Source organism: Pristiophorus japonicus, chromosome 4 (assembly GCF_044704955.1).
Source record: "Pristiophorus japonicus isolate sPriJap1 chromosome 4, sPriJap1.hap1, whole genome shotgun sequence".
NCBI lineage: Eukaryota > Metazoa > Chordata > Chondrichthyes > Pristiophoridae > Pristiophorus > Pristiophorus japonicus.
Window position 1 is genome coordinate 305,900,195 of NC_091980.1, and position 22,802 is coordinate 305,922,996.

A 22,802-nucleotide genomic window follows, 5' to 3' on the forward strand; every position below is an offset into this window, starting at 1 on the left:
ACCCTTAATTCCCTTATTGCTTAAAAATCTATCTATCTGTGACTTGAATACATTCAATGAGCTAGCCTCAACTGCTTCCTTGGGCAGAGAATTCCACAGATTCACAACCCTCTGGGAGAAGAAATTCCTTCTCAACTCGGTTTTAAATTGGCTCCCCCGTATTTTGAGGCTGTGCCCCCTAGTTCTAGTCTCCCCTACCAATGGAAACAACCTCTCTGCTTCTATCTTGTCTATCCCTTTCATGATTTTAAATGTTTCTATAAGATCACCCCTCATCCTTCTGAATTCCAACGAGTAAAGACCCAGTCTACTCAATCTATCATCATAAGGTAACCCCCTCATCTCCAGAATCAGCCTAGTGAATGGTCTCTGTACCCCTTCCAAAGCCAGTATATCCGTCCTTAAGTAAGGTGACCAAAACTGCATGCAGTACTCCAGGTGCGGCCTTACAAATACCCTATACAGTTGCAGCAGGACCTCCCTGCTTTTGTATTCCATCTCTCTCGCAATGAAGGCCAACATTCCATTCACCTTCCTGATTACCTGCTGCACCTGCAAACTAACTTTTTGGGATTCCATTCTCTTCGTCGTTGTCTTACAGCTTTGATCTTGCTGGTCGGTTTGTCATTCACATTTAGTGCTCGCTTCGGCAGCACATATACTAAAATTGGAACGATACAGAGAAGATTAGCATGGCCCCTGCGCAAGGATGACATGCAAAATCATGAAGGCGCCGACGGCCACACTAGTCTGAAAATGCCCGATCTCGTCTGATCTCGGAAGCTAAGCAGAGTCAGGCCTGGTTAGTACTTGGATGGGAGACTTCTTGGGAATACCAGGTGCAGTAGGCTCCAAAAAGAGTTTCATGCACAAGGACCCCCAGTCCCTCTGCACCTCAGCATGTTGTAATTTCTCCCCATTCAAATAATATTCCCTTTTACTGTTTTTTTTCCCCAAGGTGGATGACCTCACACTTTCCGACATTATATTCCATTGTCAAATGCCTACTGGAAGTCCAAATACAACACATCCACTGGTTCCCCTTTATCCATCCTGTTCGTTACATCCTCAAAGAATTCCAGCAAATTTGTCAAACATGACTTCCCTTCATAAATCCATGCTGACTTTGCCTGACCAAATTCTGCTTTTCCAAATGTCCTGTTACTGCTTCTTTAATAATGGACTCCAACATTTTCCCAACCACAGATATTAGGCTAATTGGTCTATAGTTTCCTGCTTTTTGTCTGCCTCCTTTTTTGAATTAGGGGCATTACATTTGCAGTTTTCCAATCTGCTGGAACCTCCCCAGAATCCAGGAAATTTTGGTATATTACAATCAATGCATCCACAATCCCTGCCGCTACTTCTCTTAAGACCCTAGGATGCAAGCCATCAGGTCCAGGGGATTTATCTGCCTTTAGTCCCATTATCTTACTGAGCACCGCCTCCTTAGTGATTGTGATTGTGTTAAGTTCCTCTCCCCCATAGCCCCTTGACTATCTACTGTTGGAATATTGTTAGCATCCTCTACCGTAAAGACTGTTATAAAATACTTGTTTAGTGTTTCTGCCATCTCCATGTTCCCCATTACTAATTCCCCGGTCTCGTCCTCTCAGGGGCCAACATTTACTTTAGCCACTCTTTTTCTTTTTATATACCTTTAGAAACTCTTACTATCTGTTTTATATTTTGTGCTAGTTTATGTTCATAGTCTATCTTCCCTTTCTTAATCGTTTTTTTAGTCATTCTTTGCTGGCTTTTAAAAGATTCCCAATCTTCTATCTTCCCACTAGATTTGGCCACTTTGTATGCCCTTGTTTTTAATCAAATACCGTCCTTTATTTATTTAGTTAGCCACGGATGGCTTTCTTTTCTCTTGCACCCTTTCCTCCTTACTGGAATATATTTTTCTTGAGAGTTGTGAAATATCTCTTTAAATATACACCACTGTTCATCAACCATCCCACACTACAATCTGTTTTCCCAGTCCACTTTGGTCAACTCTGCCCTCAAACCTTCATAGTCTCCTTTATTTAAGCTTAGTATGCTGGTTAGAGATCCAACTCTCTCGCCCTCCGTCTGAATTTGAAACTCAACCATGCTATGATCACTCATTCCAAGGGGATCCTTTACTGGGAGATTGTTTATTTCATTACACAGGACCAGATCTTGGATAGCCTGCCCCCTGGTTCCATTACATACTGCTCAAGGAACCCGTCCCTTATGCACTCTATGAACTCTTCCTCAAGGCTACCCTGATGAATTTGATTTGTCCAATCAATATGGAGGTTAAAATCACATGATTATTGCTGTTCCCCTTATACAAGCCCCCACTATTTTCTGGATTATGCTCTGACCAGAGTTGGTACTGTTAGGGGGCCTATATAATGTTGGAAACGCGGCAGTATATTTACACACAGCAAGCTCCCACAAACAGTAATGTGATAATGACCAGATAATCTGTTTTAGATGTTGATTGAGTGATAAATATTGGCTAGAGCAGCAGGGATAACTCCTTTGCTCTTCTTTGAAAGCTAGTGCCATTGGGTCTATTACGTTCACTTAAGAGAGCCTCAGTTTAAAGGCTCATCCAAAAGACCACATCTCCGACAGTGCAGCACTCCCTCAGCACTGCACTGGAGTGTCGGCCTAGATTTTTGTGCTCAAGTCTCTGCAGTGGGACCTTCTGAATCAGAGGCAAGAGTGTTACGTACTGAGACGCAGCTGACACTGATAAAGCTCATCTTATGCGATGCTAGTGAATTTGCAACAAGTTCCACTTCCTGTCATGTTGATGGGAGAACAAAGCTAACTTGAGGAAACGGGAGTGAATTAAAGACAAGCAAAGAGCCGAACTCAAAAAATGGACACATAATTGACAGAGAAAGAGGACTAATGATCCTTTTGGACACTCCTGACCTATCCACAAAAACAGCACGAGTGGTTTATGTAAAGCAGCCTCTTCACTATGGCTCAGTTCGCAAAGTATCAGTTTAGCTTGTTAGTAGCTCTATGTGTATTTCTATGTTCTGAAGTCCTGGAGTGGAACTTCGGATTCAAAGCTGAGAGTGCTACTGTGTGTTTGAGTGTATAACACACTAGTTATACAGCAAAAACATACGACCGTGACAAGCAGCTGGTACTGGTCCTGATCGGACAGATGGCTGTCGGCACTAACAGTTCTCCAGCTTACGGCCTCTCTTTCTCTCATCTACAACCACCAAGTGTGTTAAACTAAGGTTAGCATTCTCACTACTGGAAGCTCCCCACTTCACTGTCTGTGCTAAAAAGCACTCTTGGTCCCTTTTTTAATTCTCTTTTTAGGGGTGGGCCTCGGATGGAATATTGACAATACCGTTTAACCTATAGAGGTTCCGCATAAAACTCGGTACCCAATGGAGCGCCAAGTTCTTTGTCTCAATTCTCTGATGAAAGCCCTCCCCAAAAGGAGTCTCATGTTCTTTGCCAATTTGTCTTTCTTGTTTATACATCCCGAAGGTTCCTCCATTCATCTGGAGTTGAGGTAGAAGATCAGCCATGATCTTATTGAATGGCAGGGCAGGCTCGAGGGGCAGTATGGCCTACTCCTCTTCCTATTTCTTATGTTCTTTTAAGGTCTTAAGGATTCGGTTTATCTCCCAGGACCTTTGCACAATCTCTGACCTCTCCTCTGCATTTTCATCCACTAGACACAGCAATCTTTGGTGAATGATGCTACTATGTTTATGGTTCCAATTAGACAATGTTGCGTATGTAACACGATTGTCCAAAAATCACAACTTATGGCAGCAGGCAATAGTCTGAACACCAGAGCACAAAGTTCTCCCACTTGGTCCTCATTATGCCTGTAGAATTGAAAACTGCTTGGATGTCTAAAGTATATTTACCACTGAGGGGAATATGTGTAAGAGCCAAACAATCTGTGCAGGGTCCTGAGAATAACTACGCCAAATTTAACTGTCACTCTAGGAGGGCGGACCCAGTTGCGATGGAAATCTGGAAAAGTTATCTATCCAATAATCAAACCCTTCATGACTGGAGCTGGTCTTTGCTTCACTCATCCAGAGTTTCTGACAATCTGTCAGGATCCAAAAGAAATATCCAGATGATTATTCCCTCCTAGACAAATTGAAGATCAGAGAGTGTAGTCATCAGACTCTGTTGAGAGCGGGTTGGAAGGAAAGCTACTATCTATTGATTTCGGATCTAATTACAGATGTACTGCACTTCATTATTATTTGCTTTACGATTTAAAAAAAACGGAACCCATTCTTCTTAGGTCAGTTTGGCCTCGTGTCTTATAATGTAATGTAAAAAAAGAATAAAGAAATAGGAGCAGTAAGTCATACGGCCTCTCGGGCCTGTTCCGCCATTCAATATCATGGCTGAACTTCTACATCAAGTCCATTTTCCCGTCCTATCCCCATGCCTTTGATTCCCTTAGTGCCTAAAAATCTATCAATCTTCATCTTGAATATACTCATCGACTAAACATCCACAGCCCTCTGAGAGACTAGAGAATTGCAAAGATTCACAACCCCCTGAGAGAAGAACTTTCTTCACATCTCAATCCTAAATAGCTGACCCCTTATCCTGAGACTACGACCCCAAGTTCAAGACTCTCCAGCCAGGGAAAACAGCCTCTCAGTATCTACCCTGTCAAGCACTTTAAGAAATTTCAAACATTTCAATGAGATCATCTCTCATTCTTCTAAACTCCAGCAAGTATAGGCCCATTTGACTCAATCTCTCCTCATAGGACAGCCCTCTCATCCTAGGAATCAATCAAGTGAGCCTGATGCTGCTTCGTGATTAACCTCAAAGCTCGAACATTGTTGATTGGTGGTCTTGAAAGGTCAAGCACCCAAAGGAGACAGCAGGTTTTTCTGAGCTGCTCCAACATCAGTTGTTCCGAGCGCGTTGGAACCAGCTCCAACAAGGCGCATGCTGTAACAATGTCTGACTTGTTGATATATTATTTTTAGAAAGAATAAGACTTCCGTTGATATAGAGATTTTAACGAGCTCAGGACATCCCAAAGTGCATCACAGACAATGGAGTACTTCTGCAGTGTAGTCGCTGTTGTAATGTAGGATACGTGACAGCCAATTTGTGCACAATAAGTGTGAGGAGCTCATGGACTTCTTTGTCTCTAAGATTGAGACCATTGGTTTGGCTGCCTCTGCCTCTTCCCTTCCTTCCCCTAGTCCACTGGGTCAAACTTCCTCCAAGAATCCCCCTGCCCTAGCCCATACCTCATATCTTTCTCCAGTTTCTCTCCGATCTCCCCTCAAGATCTCTCCGAGCTCATCCTGTCCACGAGTCCCACTTCCTGCTCCCTTGACCCTGTTTCCACTAAACTGCTGACCATCCTACTTCTTTTTCTGGCTCCCATGTTAGCTGACATTGTTAACGGTTCTCTCTCCTCAGCTACTGTCCCCCTCTCCCTCAAGTCTGCCGTCATCATCCCTCTCCTCAAAAATAACCCTCGACCCCTCCGTCCTTGAAAACTACTGTCCCATCGCCAACCTGCCTTTCCTCTCCAAAGTCCTTGAACGTGTTGTCGCTTCCCAAATCAGAGTCCATCTTTCCTGTACCTCCATGTTTGAATCCCTCCAATCCTGTTTCCGAGCCTACCACAGTATCGAAACCGCTCTCATCAAAGTCACAAAAGACATCCTTCGTGATTGTGACAAAGGCAAACTATCCCTCCTCGTCCTTCCTGACATGGCTGCAGCCTTTGATATGGTTGACCACTCTATCCTTCTCCAACGACTCTCCACCATCGCCCAGCTGGGTGGGATTGCACTTGCCTGATGGTTACATTCTAATCTATCTAATCGTAGCCAGAGAATCACCTGCAACGGCTTCTCATACCGCCCGGGCATCGTTACCTCTGGTATCCCTCAAGGATCTATCTTGGCCCCCCTCCTATTTCTCATCTATATTGTCCCTTGGTGACACCATCCGAAAACACACGTCAGTTTCCACATATATGCTGATGACACCCAGCTCCACCTCACTAAATCACTTCTCTCGAATCCTCCACAGTCTCTAAATTGTCAAGACTGCTTGTCAGACATGGATGAGCAGAAATGTTCTCCAATTGAATATTGGGAGGACCGAAGCCACTGTTTTCCGTCCCCACCACAAACTCCGTTCCTTAGCCACTGACTCCATTTCTCTCCCCAACTCCTATCTGAAGCTGAACCAGACTGTTCACAACCTTGGTGTCATATTTGACCCTCAAATGAGCTTTCAGCTACATAGTAACAACATAACTAAGACCACCTATTGCCACCTCCGTAACAACGCCCATCTCCGCCCTTGACTCAGTTCATCCACTGCTAAAGCCCTCATCCATGCCATTGTTACCTCTAGACTTGACTATTCCAACGCACTGCTGGCTGGTCGACCACATTCTACCCTTCATAAACCAGAGGCGATCCAAAGCTCGCACCACGTCCTGCTCACACATCATCCCTGTGCTTGCTGGTTGAGCAATGTCTCGCTTTCAAAATTCTTATCTTTGTTTTCAAAACCCTCCATGGCCTCACCCCTCCCTATCTTTGTAATCTCCCTCAGTCGCACAACTCTCCCCCCCCTTCCCCGCCGAGATGTCTGCACTCCTCTAATTCTGCCCTCTTAAGCATCCCTGATTAGAATCGCTCAATCATCAGTCGCCATGCTTTCTGTTGCCTAGGCCCTAAGCTCTGGAATTCCCTGCCTAAACCTCTCTGCCTCTCTTTCCTCCTTCAAGACGCTCCTTAAAACCATTATCTTTGTCCAAACTTTTGGTCACCTGCCCTAATTTCTTCTTGTGGCTCAGTGTCACATTTTTGGTCTTATAGTACTATGTTAAAGGTACTATATAAATACTTTGTTGTTGTTGTAGGAAATGTGGCAGCTAATTTGTGCACAGCAAGCTCCCATAAACAGCAATGTGATAATGACCAGATTATCTGATTAAGTGATGTTGGTTGAGGGATAAATATTGGCCAGAACACCGGTAAGAACTCCCCTGCTCTTCTTTGAAATAGTAGCCATGGGAGCTTTTACGTCCACCTGAGAAGATAAATGGGGCCTTCGGTTAACACCTCGTTCAAAAGACAAAAGACTTTTGGTGCACAGATCAGAACGTTTGTATGAAAACACCTTGGGGTAGAAATTGCTCCCCCCACCATCACCCCCGTAACGGGGCGCTCCCACCTCGGTTCGATGGTTTTTATCACAGCTGCGGTTCAGGTCGACATTTGCGCAACATTCGGCTCTTTCTGGTTTTTTTTTCTATGCATCTGGAACTCGATCATAATGGGGGCGGTGACAACACCTGGGTGGAACGGAGTCACCGCCGCGATGATGTCACCACGGCTCTCCCCTTCACTTAAAGGAGAGAATTGCCACGATTTTTAAACTTCGAGCCACTGGACCACCAGGAAGGGTTTCAGCTAGGCCAGGGGCATGGCACCCAAGGCCTGGCTGCTTGTTGGTGGCCCGGCCAAACCCGGGGGGGGGATAATTATTGGGACAACATGGCAGTCGGCCGCCAAAGAAAAAGTATGGCATCAGTGCGTCCTCCCCTTTAATGGAAGCCGCACCGCCGTTGCAGAAGGCGGCAACCTCACTGGGCCACCGGGAAAAAACTTGTTTCGGCACCGCTATACAGAGGAGAATGTCGTCGTCGGGGGGTTAGATCAGTGGTGCGCACGGTGATGACGCGCTTAAGGTGGATTGGCAGCAGCGGAGCAGGGGGAGGGGGGGGGGGGGGGGAGAGATCGGGACACCGCCGGGAAAACTCGGGAGGGTAATTGGGCTAGCAGTGGCCATTCCATGAAAAGTCGGCGACCACTCCACTCCGCAGCGTGACTGCCAATTTGCGGTGGTAACAGGCCTTAAGGAGAAGGGCAATTTATCCTTGATTAACTAGAGGTTATTATTTTGGATTACCAAAAGATTGAGGTCCCAAATGAGTAGGTAAAGAGATCCAGCTGCTGGGAGGGCAGAACACCACTAGAATGGAAGTTAGCACTCAGCTAACATTGAAGTCGTGGAGATATGTACTTTGCACCTGGTACTCCCACATCATCACTAATCATTCATGGAGCACAGCAAAGTATTAACACTAGCTGCTGTACTGCTACAGCCCCCATTTTACCGCGTAATGTGGTTCATCAACATAGTTACATCTCAGATGTACTATATGTCATTAAGGATTGAAACTTACTGCAGTAGAAATGTTTGAAAATGCGACTGAAGATAATCCTACGATTTGGTAGAATACTAACAACAAGATCTCAAACTAGGCAACCCATATTCTGATTAAAGGCTATCCATGGGTACTAATGGGCTAATTTTCAAAGTAGAATAATCGCACATGTATGCTAGTGGGGTTAAATCAGAAATATTAAGGCCGTAGGGCCTCCCTTTATATCTAATATGCAGCTGTTTAAAGGAATTAACAGAACACATTTCTCCCACCCCGAGGGCTTTGAATAATAACATTATTAAGCCTGGGACCATAAGGGAGCTGTGAATGAGCATATATTAAAAAAAAACATTATGTTGCACTGTACCAGTGTTAGCCGTGGCTCAGTGGGTAGCACTCTCACCTCAGAGTCAGAAGGTTGTGAGTTCAAGTCCTATTCCAGAGAATTGAGCACCAAAATCTAGGCTGATACTCCAGTGCAGTGCTGACGGAGCGCTGCACTGTCGGAGGTGCGTCTTTCAGAGGAGACGTTAAGCCGAGGCCCCGTCTGCTGCCTCTCAGGTTGATGTAAAAGATCCCATGGTACTACTTCGAAGAGGAGCAGGGGAGTTATTCCAGGTGTCCTGGCCAATAATTTTCCCTCATCGACAACACCAAAACAGATTATCTGGTCATTATCATTGCTGTTTGTGCGGGCTTCAAAGGTACTTAATTGGTTGTAAAACATTTTGGGACATCCTAAGGTCATGAAAGGTGCTATATAAATGCAAGTCTCTTTTTTTGTACAAAGAATGGCAATTATTTATTCCTTCAGAAAGGTTAAAAAAATTGTCCTGGCTAAAATCTGGTCAGAGCACCAAGACACGAGGCTTCAGGGGTCATCTCCATCGAAAGAGGAAGATATGGGAGATTTGCTTTTCTATTCCTTAAATACGACCTCTTTGGTTGAAATAGTCTCATTAATTATAGTCTAGCACAAGTGAAGATAACCTTAAAATCAAAGCCAGGCCATTCAGGAGAGAAGTTAGGAAATGTTTCTTCATGCAAAGAGAATAGAGGTGTGGAACTCTCTCCCACAAAAATCAGGAGATGCTAATTCAATTAATAACTTTAAATCTGATACTGATAGGTTGTTGCTAGAATATAAAGGGATATGGAGTCAAGGTGGATAAATGGAGTTAAGATACAGATCAACGATGATCTCAGTGAATGGCGGAACAAGCTCAAGGGGCTGAATGGCCTACTCCTGTTCCAAGGCACAGTATCGCCAGACACAGAGTAAAGCTCCCTATAGTCTGTCCCAACAATGGACTGTAGCCCCAGTCCCAAAAGGTGTCCCACACTACACCAGTGCCACATTGCTTCCATTTCCCACACCAACCCCTTTCTGAGTGAGATCAGAAAATCATGTCCAATTTTATGCTGTAGGCCCATTCCCATTAGGAATTGGATTGAGATGGCCCCAAATCACTGTACATACGACCCTTGCACCCAGCAGACACAGGAGATTTTCACTGTACCAACCTGGGCCGGATTTGAACCTAGAGATAAAAGGATCTTTGTACTGCACAGTGCCTCATAATTTATGAATTCTAACAAGCAACAACTTGCATTTATAGAGTTCCTTTAAAGTAGAACAATATCCCATGGCACTGGACAGCAGGATAAGGAAAAAATGAGTGCTGAGGTTAGGACGATGACCAAAAGTTTGGTCAAAGAGGTGGGTTTAAAAAAGGGCCTTAACGGAGGAGGGAGGCTGAGATTAAGAATTGCTATGTGTGATAATTTAGAGTTTTCATTCATTTTTACAACACTGTTCAAGCAGCAATATTTAGATTTTCATCCATAGTTTACTGTCATGTTAACTGTGCTTGGTTTAGAAACATAGAAAATAGGTGCATGAGTAGGCCATTCGGCTATTCGAGCCTGCACCACCATTCAATAAGATCATGGCTGATCATTCACCTCAGTACACCATTCCTGCTTTCTCTCCATCCCCTTGATCCCTTTAGCCGTAAGGGACACATCTAACTCCCTCTTGAATATAGCCAACGAACTGGCATCAACAACTTTCTGCGGTAGGGAATTCCACAGGTTAACAACTCTCTGAGTGAAGAAGTTTCTCCTCAGCTCAGTCCCTAAATGGCTTACCCCTTATCCTAAGACTGTGTCCCCTGGTTCTGGACTTCCCCAACATCGGGAACATTCTTCCTGCATCTAACCTGTCCAGTCCCATCAGAATTTTATATGTTTCTATGAGATCCCCTCTCATCCTTCTAAACTCCAGTGAATAAAGGCCCAGTCGATCCAGTCTCTCCTCATATGTCAGTCCTGCCATCCCGGGAATCAGTCTGGTGAACCTTCACTGCACTCCCTCAATAGCAAGAACGTCCTTCCTCAGATTAGGAGACCAAAACTGAACACAATATTCCAGGTGAGACCTCACTGAGGCCCTCTACAACTGCAGTAAGACCTCCCTGCTCCTATACTCAAATCTCCTAGCTATGAAGATCAACATACCATTTGCCTTCTTCACCACCTGCTGTACCTGCATGCCAACTTTCAATGACTGATGTACCATGACACCCAGGTCTCGTTGCACCTCCCCTTTTCCTAATCAGCTGCCATTCAGATAATATTCTGCCTTCGTGTTTTTGCCCCCAAAGTGGATAATCTCACATTTATCCACATTATACTGCATCTGCCATGTACTTGCCCACTCAACTAACCTGTCCAACTCACCCTGCAGCCTCTTAGCGTCCTCGTCACAGCTCACACCGCCATCCAGTTTAGTGTCATCTGCAAACTTGGAGATATTATACTCAATTCCTTCATCCAAATCATTAATGTATATTGTAAATAGCTGGGGTCCCAGCACTGAGCCCTGCGGCACTCACTAGTCACTGCCTGCCATTCTGAAAAGGACCCGTTTATCCCGACTCTCTGCTTCCTGTCTGCCAACCAGTTCTCTATTCACTTCAGTACATTACTCCCAATACCATGTGCTTTAATTTTGCACACCAATCTCTTGTGTGGGACCTTGTCAAAAGCTTTTTGAAAGTCCAAATACACCACATCCACTGGTTCTCCCTTGTCCACTCTACTAGTTACATCCTCAAAAAATTCCAGAAGATTTGTCAAGCATGATTTCCCTTTCATAAATCCATGCTGACTTGGACCGATCCTGTCACTGCTTTCCAAATGCCCTGCTATTTCATCCTTAATAATTGATTCCAACATTTTTCCTACTACCGATGTCAGGCTAGGTTTGCAGTGCATGTGTGTAAATGCACAAAGCGTGGTAAATAAGGTTGGTGAGCTGCAGGCGCAAATACCCACATGGGAATACAATGTTATGTGATAACGCAGACCTGGCTCAAAAAAGGACAGGACTGGGTACTACATATTTCTGGATATAAAGTGTTCAGGAAAGATAGGGAAGGAAAGAAAGGATGTAGGGTGGCAGTATTGATTAAGGAGAATATTACAGTGCTGGAGAGAGAGGATGTCCTGGAGGGGGTCAAGGACAGAATCTATTTGGTTAGAGTTAAAATGCAATAGAGGGGCCATTACACTACTTGGTGTATTCTATAGGCCACCAACGAGTATGAAGGATAAAGAGGAGCAAATTTTCAGGGAGATTACAGAGAGCTGAAAGCGCTATAGAGTAGTGATAATGGGGGACTTCAATTATCCTAATATAGACTGGGATAATAATAACATAAAGGGCAGAGAGGGGGAAGAATTTCTGAAGTGTGTTCAGGAGAACTTTCTTGGTCAGTATGTTTCCAGCCCAACATGGAAGGAGACATTGCTGGATCTGGGTCTGGAAATGAGAAGAGTCAAGTGGAGCAAGTGTCAGTTGGGGAACATTTAGGGAACAGTGATCATAGTATCAGAAGGTTTAGATTAGCTATGGAAAAGGACGAGGAGCATTCTAGAATAAAAATACTTAATTGGAGGAGGTCCAATTTTAGTGTGTTGAGAATGGATATGGCCCGGGTAAATTGGAATCAAAGATTAGCAGGCAAAAGAGAAACATAGAGTACAAAAGCAAGGAAATTATGATGAACCTTTATAAAATACTGGTTCGGTCTCAACTGGAGTATTGTGTCCAATTCTGGGCAGCGCACTTTAGGAAGGATGTGAAAGTCTTGAAGAAGAAAAGATTTCAGAGAATGGTTCCAGAGATGTGGGACCTCAGTTACATGGATACACTGGAGAAGCTGGGGTTGTTCTCCTTAGAGCAGGGAAGGTTGGGAGGAGATTTGATGGAGGCGTTCAAAATCATGAGGGTTCTAGACAGAGTAGATAGAGAGAAACTGTTCCCATTGGCAGAAGGGTCGAGAACCAGAGGACACAGATTTAAGGTGATTGGCAGAAGAACCAAAGGCGACATGAGGAAAATCTTTTTTATGCAGCGCGTGTTTATGATCTGGAATGCACGGCCTGAAAGAGTGGCGGAGGCACATTCAATCGTGGCTTTCAAAAGGGAGTTGGAGAAGTACCTAAAGGAAAGAAAATTGCAGGGTTAGGGAGAAAGGGCAAGCGAGTGGGACCAGCTGAAGTGCTCTTGCAGAGAGCCGGCATGGGCTCGACGAGCTGAATGGCCTCCTTCCAAACTGTAACCATTCTATGATTTTAATTGCCTGGCTCTCATGGTACTACCGTACTGAGGCGGGAATAGGGCCGGGGGGGTGAGGGCTGGTGGGAGACAGGGAAATGAGAGAGGAAGCGTACAGAAAATAACAGGAGAGATAAAAACTGAAAGCCAAGAGGCGAGAGAGGAAAGTAAAGAACATAACCAGAGGAGGGAGGAGAGGAATAGGGAAACAATTAAAACCAGATAGGGAAAGAGAAAAAGGAGAGAAAGGGAGAGTACAGAAAATAACTGGGAGGGGGGAGGAGGACAAAGAAGAGAAATATGAAAACAGAAAGGGAGGGAGGAGAGTGAGAGGAGGAGGAAGAGCGAGGGAAGAAGATAAGGAGTAAAGAAAATAACAAATGGGAAAGAGAGCGCACAGAAAAGGGAGGAAGGTGGGTAGCAAAGAGAGGAAGAGTGAGGAAGAGAAAAAAAGGAGAGTGTGGTTGGAAGTGGAAAGGGAGGAGTGGGACAGACCGTGCACGCACCCTTCACTTCTTAAAGAGGAAGGAAGTGTATGATACAGAACTTCTCCTTAATTCCTAAATGTAAATAGAAAGGTTTGTACATTTAACATTATCTCTGTCATTGAACTTTATATTTTAAAACTGCTGGGGGAAGAGACATTTTGTGTGATGTGAAATAAATGGGCTGCGGAATTCTCCAAGTGGAATGTCATGATGGGTCATATGGAACATCTTCAACTGGCGCAGTGTTGCATGAACTGGCTTTTAGGCTGGACTCACCTCTGACAGCATTTCGTATTGACCACGTCTTCCCAGTGCTATTGTTAGAAGGTCATAGACAATGGAGGCACTCTGTAAACTGATAACACGATCGTTGTTGTGTTCTGGGATTCTGCTCAACACTGCATCCCTGTTAGCCTGGAAAACACGACAAAGTGAAGTCACTGGCCACACAAGTACTTTCAGCACTTCAAAGTTTTGATTTTTATGCCATGCTTAACTAAACAATTGGAACTGGAGCCATCCTGGAAACGATGATTAAAAATTTACATTTCAAAATTTTGCTTAAAGCACAAATCTCGCTTTTAGTTGAAAAGTCGCATCAGCTTTGGTCTTTCTTTGGTTTCGCCCCTGCTCGCCGTGAGTGGCAGCGAGTTCTACAGGTACTGCCAGCCCTCCTGTTCCTTACCCGCTGACCACTCTGTGTGTACCTCGGCAGTGAGGTTACTCAAACTAAGGGGAAGAGGAAGAGTGTGGCTCATATCATATCATAGGCAGTCCCTCGAAATCGAGGAAGACTTGCTTCCACTCTAAAAGTGAGTTACAGGTCCAGTCCAATGCAGGAATTACAGTCTCTGTCACAGGTGGGACAGACAGTGGTTGAAGGAAGGGTTGGGTGGGGAGTCTGGTTTGCCGCACGCTCCTTCTGCTTGTTTTCTGCATGCTCTCGGTGACGAGACTCGAGGTGCTCAGCGCCCTCCCAGATGCTCTTCCTCCACTTTGGGCGGTCTTGGGCCAGGGATTCCCAGGTGCCGGTGGGGATGTTGCACTTTATCAAGGAGACTTTGAGGGTGTCCTTGAAACGTTTCCTCTGCCCACATGGGGCTCGTTTGCCGTGGAGGAGTTCCGAGTAGAGCGCTTGCTTAGGGAGTCTCGTGTTGGGCATGCGGACAATGTGGCCTGCCCAACGGGGCTGGTCGAGTGTGGTCAGTGCTTCGATGCTGGGGATGTTGGCCTGGGATATAAACTGGTTCTGTATCACCTTAAATTCTTTTTTGAACATCTCCCACTGATCATCTGTCGTTTTATCCATTAACAGATTTGCCCAGTTTATTGTGGACAGTCTCTGTCACATCCCATTGAAGTCGGCCTTACCCAAATCTATAATCTTTCTTTCTTTTGTGTGAGAGGAGTAGGTGAATGTTTCACAGGTGGTCAGAGGTAGTGAACAAAGAAGCGAATCTAGCCATCTTCTTGGAAAGGATTAGTGATTTTATATCTAGACTTAAGAAGTCAGAAGCCTCAGTTATACCTGTAACTGCTTAGTCTGAAACTGCATCCAGCATCAAACAGATTAACTATGAACTCCATTCACACCATAGCACACAGCGAGGATGTTCTGTAAATTGACACTCATCCAAATGTAATCTGCACATTATCAGGCAGGAAACAGCCGGGTAGGAAAATCGCAACCTGCATCATGACAGCCCATGCAACTCTTGGCAGGACACATGCTCACAATACCATTTTAAATGATCACAATTACAACTCAGGCACTTACATCAGTATCTCTCCTGATCCACACTGAAGATATGATGAACTAGGCACTCAGTATGTTTTGTTTTTAAACAAAGAAAAACAAATTGGAAAGAATATATGTAGGAAGAGTGCTTGAGAGTTCTCTGACACTGTGTTTCTTGAAAGGTCAGAGGTATTAAAGAACTGAATCAGAGAGATTCTCCTCAACTACAAGAAGGGGTCCAGTCTAAAAATGACGACTCAAATGGAAAAGTCAGAAAGCTCATTTATGTACATGCAACTGCTTAGTTTCAGGTTTAAATGGGAGTCGTCACATTGGGTGCACAAAGTGGAAACATACTCCAATCCTTCAATAAAAGTTACAAATCATCATTAAAATGCCTCGATTTTAAAACTGTCATGCTTGTGTTCAAATACCTCCATGGCCTCGCCCCTCCCCATCTCTGTAACCTCCTCTGGCCGTCAACCTACCAAGAAAACACCGTTGCTCCAATTCTGGCCTCTTGTGCTTCCCCAATTACCTTCGTCCCACCATTGGCGGCCATGCCTTCAGCTGCCTACCTAGGTTCGAAGCTCTAGAAATTCCCTCCTTAAACCTCTCCGCCTCTCTCTCCTCCTTTAAGACACTCCATAAAACCTACTGCTTTGACTAAGCTTTTAGTCACCTGTCCTAATATCTCCTTATGTGGCTCGGTGTCAAATATTTGTCTCATAACATTCTTGTCAAAGCAAACAAACAGAATTTATTAACATGATATTTCTTCACAACAGCTCCATTTCTCATGTAGCAAGTTACCATTTCCGTTGGAACAATTCTAATTACATTAAATGTCACCACACTGAACTCGGCTGTGAAGCGATCGCACTTACCATAGATTCACTAATGAGCAGCAGCAAAAGAGCTTCTTCTGTGTTTTCTTGAGGACAGAAAATGCTGCAATGATAAGAGGATATAGTAATGCAATTAATAGCTTGTTTTGGCGGTCTTTTTTTTTAAAAAGTTGTGAAGAAAAATCTATAATTGCAATTTGTGAACTTCTCACGGGCAAGTTTCTCCTGCCACCAATTTTGTGAAAAAGTCAATGTGAGGAGTTCCCATTTTATACTCATGCTAATTTTTTTTTTGCACAAAAAGGAATTTAATCCCCTCCCTAGTGAATATATTCCCCAGAGTCGAGGGAAAGCTTGGTCATTCTTGGAAAGGCAAAGTGGGGACAAGGAGAGCACGACAAGATGGCGGATGGACAAAAATCTATCGACGGTAAATCAGCTTTCTTCAATATCACCTGTGAATTCATTGCATCAGAACATACTACAGGTTCAGTATTTTTTTTTCATTTCCGCCCTGAAGTATTCCACAGGAACTCACCTCAAAGGTCTGAGGCTAGGCAGCATGTGTTGGCAGACTATGGGACCACAGCCTAGAATCACAGCCTCTCCCATCTACATATGCAAACTTGCAAGTAGGGATCCAGTGGACCTTGATCAGAAGCAGGAACGCTGGCAGATTTATTTTTCCTCCACTTCCCGAGCCACAAGACATCTAAACCAACTGTATCGTGGTCATCGCTAAAATCAGCGAGCACAGAACAGTTCCTGATCTGTTTGGATTTGCCCTCCAAGTCATCAGGGGAGCCTATAATACATTGTTTACTTGCTGTATCTAAGGGAACATTAGCTTTCCATCTGTCAGTTGCATCCCCATCTTGAATATGCCATGTGCTTCTGAGTTAAAGAGGATGAAAATGGTTTTACATCGATTTAAAAAAAAATTAATTCATGGAATGTAGGCGTCACTGGCAAAGCCAGTATTTATTGCCCATCCCTAATTGCTCTTGAGAAGGTGGTGGTGAGCTTGTGGTTCGGGTGCTCCCACAGTGCTATTGGGGTGGGAGAGGGGGGAGGAGGGAGTTCCAAGATTTTGACCCAGCAACGATGAAGGAACGGCGATATATTTCCAAGATAGGATGGAAGAGAATATGGAGGTGATGGTGTTCCCATGTGCCTGATGTCCTTGTCCTTTTAGGTGGTAGAGGTCTTGGGCTTGGGAGGTGCTGTCGAAGAAGTCTGGGCGAGTTGCTGCAGTGCATCTTGTAGATGATACGCGCTGCAGCCACGGTGTGTCGGTGATGAAGGGGTAAATGTTTAGTGTGGTGGATGGGGTGGTGCCAATCAAGCGGGCTGCTTTGTCTTGGATGGTGTTGAGCTTCTTGAGTGTTGTTGGAGCTGCACTCATCTAGACACCTCCTGACTTGTGCCTTGTAGATGGTGGAAAGGCTTTGGGAGTCAGGATGTGAGACACTAGCTACAAAACACCCAGCCTCTGACCTGCTTCTGTAGCCATAGTATTTATATGGCTGGTCCAGTTCTGTTTCTGGTCAATGGTGACCCCCAGGATGTTGATGGTGGGGGATTTGGCGATGGTAATGGGGCGGTGGTTAGATTCCCTCTTGTTGGAGACAGCACAAAAATGGCCATTCAGCCCAACTGGTCTATACCAGTGTGTATGCTCCACACACAAGCCTCCTCCCATCTTAATTCATCTCACCCTACCCATGTCCTTTCATTCCTTCCTCCTTCATGTACTTAACTAGCTTCCCCGTAAATGCATCTATGCTACTCGCCTCAGCTACATTAATGTGGTAGCAAGATCCATATTCTAACCACCCTCAGTGAAGAAAGTTTGGTTTCCCAAACTGATGCACAGCGAAGTTTTGCTATCTCAGGTTTTTCCTTTACTTTTGGGGCTGCAGATGTTTAAAGTCACAAGTGGAAATGGAATTTTCTGCGTTCACAAGAGCCCCAGAAAGCATTAACTCCAAGCTACTGAAGGGTGACAATTCAGGCCAATTGTTTTGTTTCCTAGGCCAGTGGCGGTGCCAAAAGAACATACATCAAAATCTCGTGCCTTACAGTATGGTTCAGAGCCAGAAGGGAAAATGGAACTTCCCCCTTCCCCTAGATGAAGTTCCTATTCCCTTGAGTATGGGAAATTAAGGGGTGATCTAATTGAGGTGTTTAAGACAATCAAAGGAGTTGATAGCGTAGAGAGAGGGGAACTCCTTCCTCTGGTGAGAGAGTCCAGAACAAGGGGACATAACCTTAAAATTAAGAGCTAGGCCGTTCAGGGGTAATGTCATAAACACTACTTCACACAAAGGGTAGTGGAAATCTGGAAAGCTCTCCCCCAAATAACTGTTGAGTATGGGAGTCAATTGACAATTTCAAAACTATGATAGATTTTTATTAGGTAAGCATATTAAGGGATATGGAAACAAGGTGTTAAGATGCAGATCAGCTGCAATCTAACTGAATGGCGGTACAGGCTCAAGGGCTGAATGACCTACTCCTACTCCCAGATACTAGATAGTAAATTAGAATTGACTACATCCCTCTTCTCCTCCCTGCGTCTATCAATTAATCAAAATCTACAAAGCTTTCATTTTACATGTCTTTAGGAAGGGAACATCAATATTTTATATAACAGCTGAGTTCCTAACCTTTCTGCATGAACAAGCTGAAAATGTGAGCAGTCGGAGCTAACAGCAGTTTTCCAAAATTCCAATACTAAAAAACATAACCCTGAGAGATGTTATCAATCAGAAGTTCTATTTTGGATAGAACATAATTAAGAGGTTTGGCAGATTTTAAAAAAGCTCAGTAATAAAAGTCAAAATTTGCTCCCTGGAATTATATATAACGTACAGCACAGAAACAGACCATTTGGACCAACTGGTCTATGCCGGTGTTTATGCTCCATATGGTCAGATTCACCATCCTTTCATTTCTCCCCTCCTCTTCAGAAGGCCGTGACTCGAACGGAGGTATGATCCCACCATTATTGGCAGCTGCCGGACATTCATCGCCTGCGATGCTGGGCAGTGAATGTTGTTTGAAATGCATCATAGTGGAGCAAATTCTGTTCTCACTTGAAGTCCACTGGGTAGGTCAAAGCTTTGCTCTTCAGACCTTACCACAAACTCCACTCCTAAGCCACTGACTATTCCATCCTCCTTCCCTGCCACTGTCTCGGTCCAAACTAGACTGTTCACAACCTCAGCGTTCTGTTGAACCCTCAGCTGAAATTCTGACTTCAGAATCTCTCCATTAGAAAAGCTTACCTACCTCCTCCTCTATCACCTCCTGCTTCCTCCCTTTCCTCAAATCATCTGCCACCGAAAACTTTTATACATGCCTTTGTCACGTCAGGACCCAATTTAGGAAGGACGTGAAGGTTTTGGAGAGGGTACAGAAGAGGTTCCAGGGATGAGGGATTACAGTTACATGGCTAGACTGGAGAAGCTGGGGTTGTTCTTCTGAGAGCAGAGAAGGCTAAAAGGAGATTTGATAGATGTGTTTAAAGTCATGGCGGGTTAAGAGCAAATAAAGAGAAACTGTTCCCAATGGCTGAAGGGTCAATAACCAGAGGGCACAGATTTAAGGTGATTGGTAAAAGAACCAGAGGCGAACATGAGGAAAAACGTTTTTATGCAACAAGTGGTTAGGATTTGGAATGCGTTGGTCGATACAGATTCTAGTAGCTTTCAAAAGAGAATTGGAAAAAAATCTGCAGGGATATGGGGAAGGAACAGGTGAGTGGGACTAACTGGATTGCTCTTTGAAAGAGCCTGTGCAAATTCAATGGGAAATTTGGTAGCCAAAATTCAGGTGCACCAGAAAGCTGCCGCACTTGTGAGTTTTGAAGTGGCACTTACCGCTGGAACTCATGGTATGGTAAGTAGATCCATTTTCAGGACTTTGAAATGTTTTTAAAGTCCTACAGGAAATGGATCATAAGGAGCGGGTCTTAGATTCAAAGCCAGGCTGATTGGCTGAAAATGGGTTGGTTGGGGCCTCTGCCGCTATCAATCAGCGGTGGAGTCGAGGTGATGTCACAGCGCACGTGCGTCACCACGCTCTATCTGCTCCGTTAAAGGGGAGAGATTCTATCATTTTTTAAACTTTGGCCACTGAGCCACCAGGTAGGGTGTCAGCCAACGGTTGGGTCGCCAACGGGCAGCCTGGCAGTAGGCCGGCAAAATGTTTTACATTGCGGCCGCGGCAGTGGGCCCTCCTCTTTAAGGCGGCCGTCCTGCCGGGCTGCACTCAGTGCGGAGATGGTGCACTGGCAGAAAAACCTGCCGGGGGCACTGTGTGGTAGGGATCGAGAGATTAAGCTGAAAATGGCTGGTATTTTTTTTATTTCTTTAAATTGGTGATGCAACTACTTGGGCGGAATGGGGTCCAGACCGAAAAATCCCCGACCTGAATTTAGGTCAGGTCGGCCTGTTGACCCCAAAGCGGTGACCGCTCGATTTTTAGGAATGGCCGCTGCAAATGGGCATTAACGGGTTTCTTTGAGACCCTGAATTTTAGCCCCATGGCCTCCTTCTCTATGATTCTAATTACTCAATGATGTCCTTGCTGGCTCCCTTCCCGCACTCTCCAGAAACTCCAGTTTGCCTAATTGATTGGATTCTATCTCCAACCCAGTCCCGCTCGCCCAATAGGCCCATCCTCCAAAATCTCAACTTTAAAATTCTTGTTCTTGTCTTTAAATCACTTGCTTTGTGTCTCTGTGACTTTCTCCAGTGCTGCAACCCATATTCACTGTTCCTCTGACACAGGCCTTTTACCCGCTTCCACTCCCTTTGCACCCACATTAGCGGCTATACCTTTAATCGCCTAGCCCCATGCTCTGGAATTCACTCCCTACCAATATTCTTTTTAAGCTGCACAGCAGCGCAACGCTCCAATGGAACCTGCACAGCCAGCTTTTTGATGGAAAACCCGCACATGCGCGGTATTTTGAATGACCCACCAGCCCCTTAAAGGGGCCGTGTGGCTCCAAGAAAAATTATGGGGGAAGATTGCTCCCTACTAAACCTCACCATGTCTCCACCTTACTCTGCTCCTTTAAAACCTTTCTTAAAACCCATTTCTCTGACCAAACTCTAGATCAGCCCGCCTATGGCTCCTTTCCTCACATCTCTGTGAAACAATTCGGGATGTTTTTCTATGTTAAAGGCATTACATTATTAATGCCAGCAGTAGTTATTGTTGTATTGAACTGTATCTGCTACCTACCTGCTCACTCCATACTAACCTGTCCATATCCTCCTGGTATATCCCTCACAGTTTTCCATGCACCCTAATTTGGCATCATTAGCAAATTTCAATATCGTTCCTCTTGTGCTCATGTCCAAATCATTTCAAATGAAAAAAGTCCGAGCACAGATCCGCTGCTACCCAAATTCCACCAATCCAAAAAACACCTATTTACCCTAACTGGTTACTTTCAGTTTCTCTGTCCATTCAGCTGCATTTCTTTTAGTACCACGTACCCTAATTTTTGTAACAAGATTCTGAAGTAGCAATTTATAAAATACCTTCTAAAAATCCAGGCATATAACATCCCTTCTGTGATTTCCTCAAAAAATACAATGAAATTCATCAAAAATGGCCTGCTCTTTCCCAATCCATGTTGATTGCCCCCGATTAGCCTATGCCTTTCAAAGTATTCATGACATGTCATTCGGGACCGAAGCAGCTTACATGCTATTGAGATAACATTTCCTGGCCTGAATTTTCCTGATTGTTCCCCTTCTTGAATAGGGTGCAACATGTGCCATTCTCAAGTTCTTGGTTCCATTCCACTTTTTAAAGATTTCTGGGATATTATGGTTAGTGCCACCATGATCTCTTCACCCAACTTCTTTCATTATTCTGGGATGCATAACATCTGGGCCTGGAGATTAGTATAGAGTGGGCAGGTAGGTAGCAGATACAGTTCAATATAACAATAACTACCAACAGAGCCACGGATAGATCTGAATGGAAATTTTTACAAAGAGTTTACAGCACAGAAACAAGCCACTCAGGCTAGCTGGTCTATGCTGGTGTTTATGCTCCACACAAGCCTCCTCCCTCCCTGCTTCATATAAGCCTATCAGTTTCTCACTCATGTACTTAACTAGCTTCCCCTTAAATGCATCGATGATATTCGCCTCAATTACTCAATATGGCAGCAAGTTCTATATTCTAAGGCTATCTAGGGAAATCAGGGATAGTATTAAAGCCAAGGAAGTGGCATACAAATTGGCCAGAAATAGCAGCGAACCTGAGGACTGGGAGAAATTTAGAACTCAGCAGAGGAGGACAAAGGGTTTGATTAGGGCAGTGAAAATGGAGTACGAGAAGAAGCTTGCAGGGAACATTAAGGCGGATTGCAAAAGTTTCTATAGGTATGTAAAGAGAAAGAGGTTAGTAAAAACAAACGTAGGTCCCCTGCAGTCAGAATCAGGGGAAGTCATAACGGGGAACAAAGAAATGGCAGACCAATTGAACAAGTACTTTGGTTCAGTATTCACTAAGGAGGACACAAACAACCTTCCGGATATAAAAGTGGTCAGAGGGTCTATTAAAGAGGAGGAACTGAGGGAAATCTTTATTAGTCGGGAAATTGTGTTGGGGAAATTGATGGGATTGAAGGCCGATAAATCCCCAGGGCCTGATGGACTGCATCCCAGAGTACTTAAGGAGGTGGCCTTGGAAATAGCGGATGCATTGACAGTCATTTTCCAACATTCCATTGACTCTGGATCAGTTCCTATCGAGTGGAGGGTAGCCAATGTAACCCCACTTTTTAAAAAAGGAGGGAGAGAGAAAGCAGGGAATTATAGACCGGTCAGCCTAACCTCAGTAGTGGGTAAAATGATGGAATCAATTA

At 44.5% G+C, this 22,802-nt stretch overlaps 1 protein-coding gene and 1 pseudogene across 9 annotated transcripts in view; one reads left to right on the forward strand and one right to left on the reverse strand.

Annotated features, from left to right (window-relative positions):
• The window catches only part of ttc7b (tetratricopeptide repeat domain 7B), a 453,719-nt gene that overhangs the window by 215,935 nt on the left and 214,982 nt on the right, over positions 1–22,802 (reverse strand). For all 9 annotated transcript variants that reach the window (XM_070879667.1, XM_070879664.1, XM_070879666.1 and 6 more), the window contains 2 exons: positions 15,944–16,007; positions 13,595–13,732 (listed from right to left, as the gene is read on the reverse strand). In XM_070879667.1, coding sequence (XP_070735768.1) covers positions 13,595–13,732; positions 15,944–16,007 — 202 coding nt within the window. The remainder of the gene's footprint in view (positions 1–13,594; positions 13,733–15,943; positions 16,008–22,802) is intronic.
• LOC139263659 (U6 spliceosomal RNA) lies at positions 638–752 on the forward strand (annotated as a pseudogene).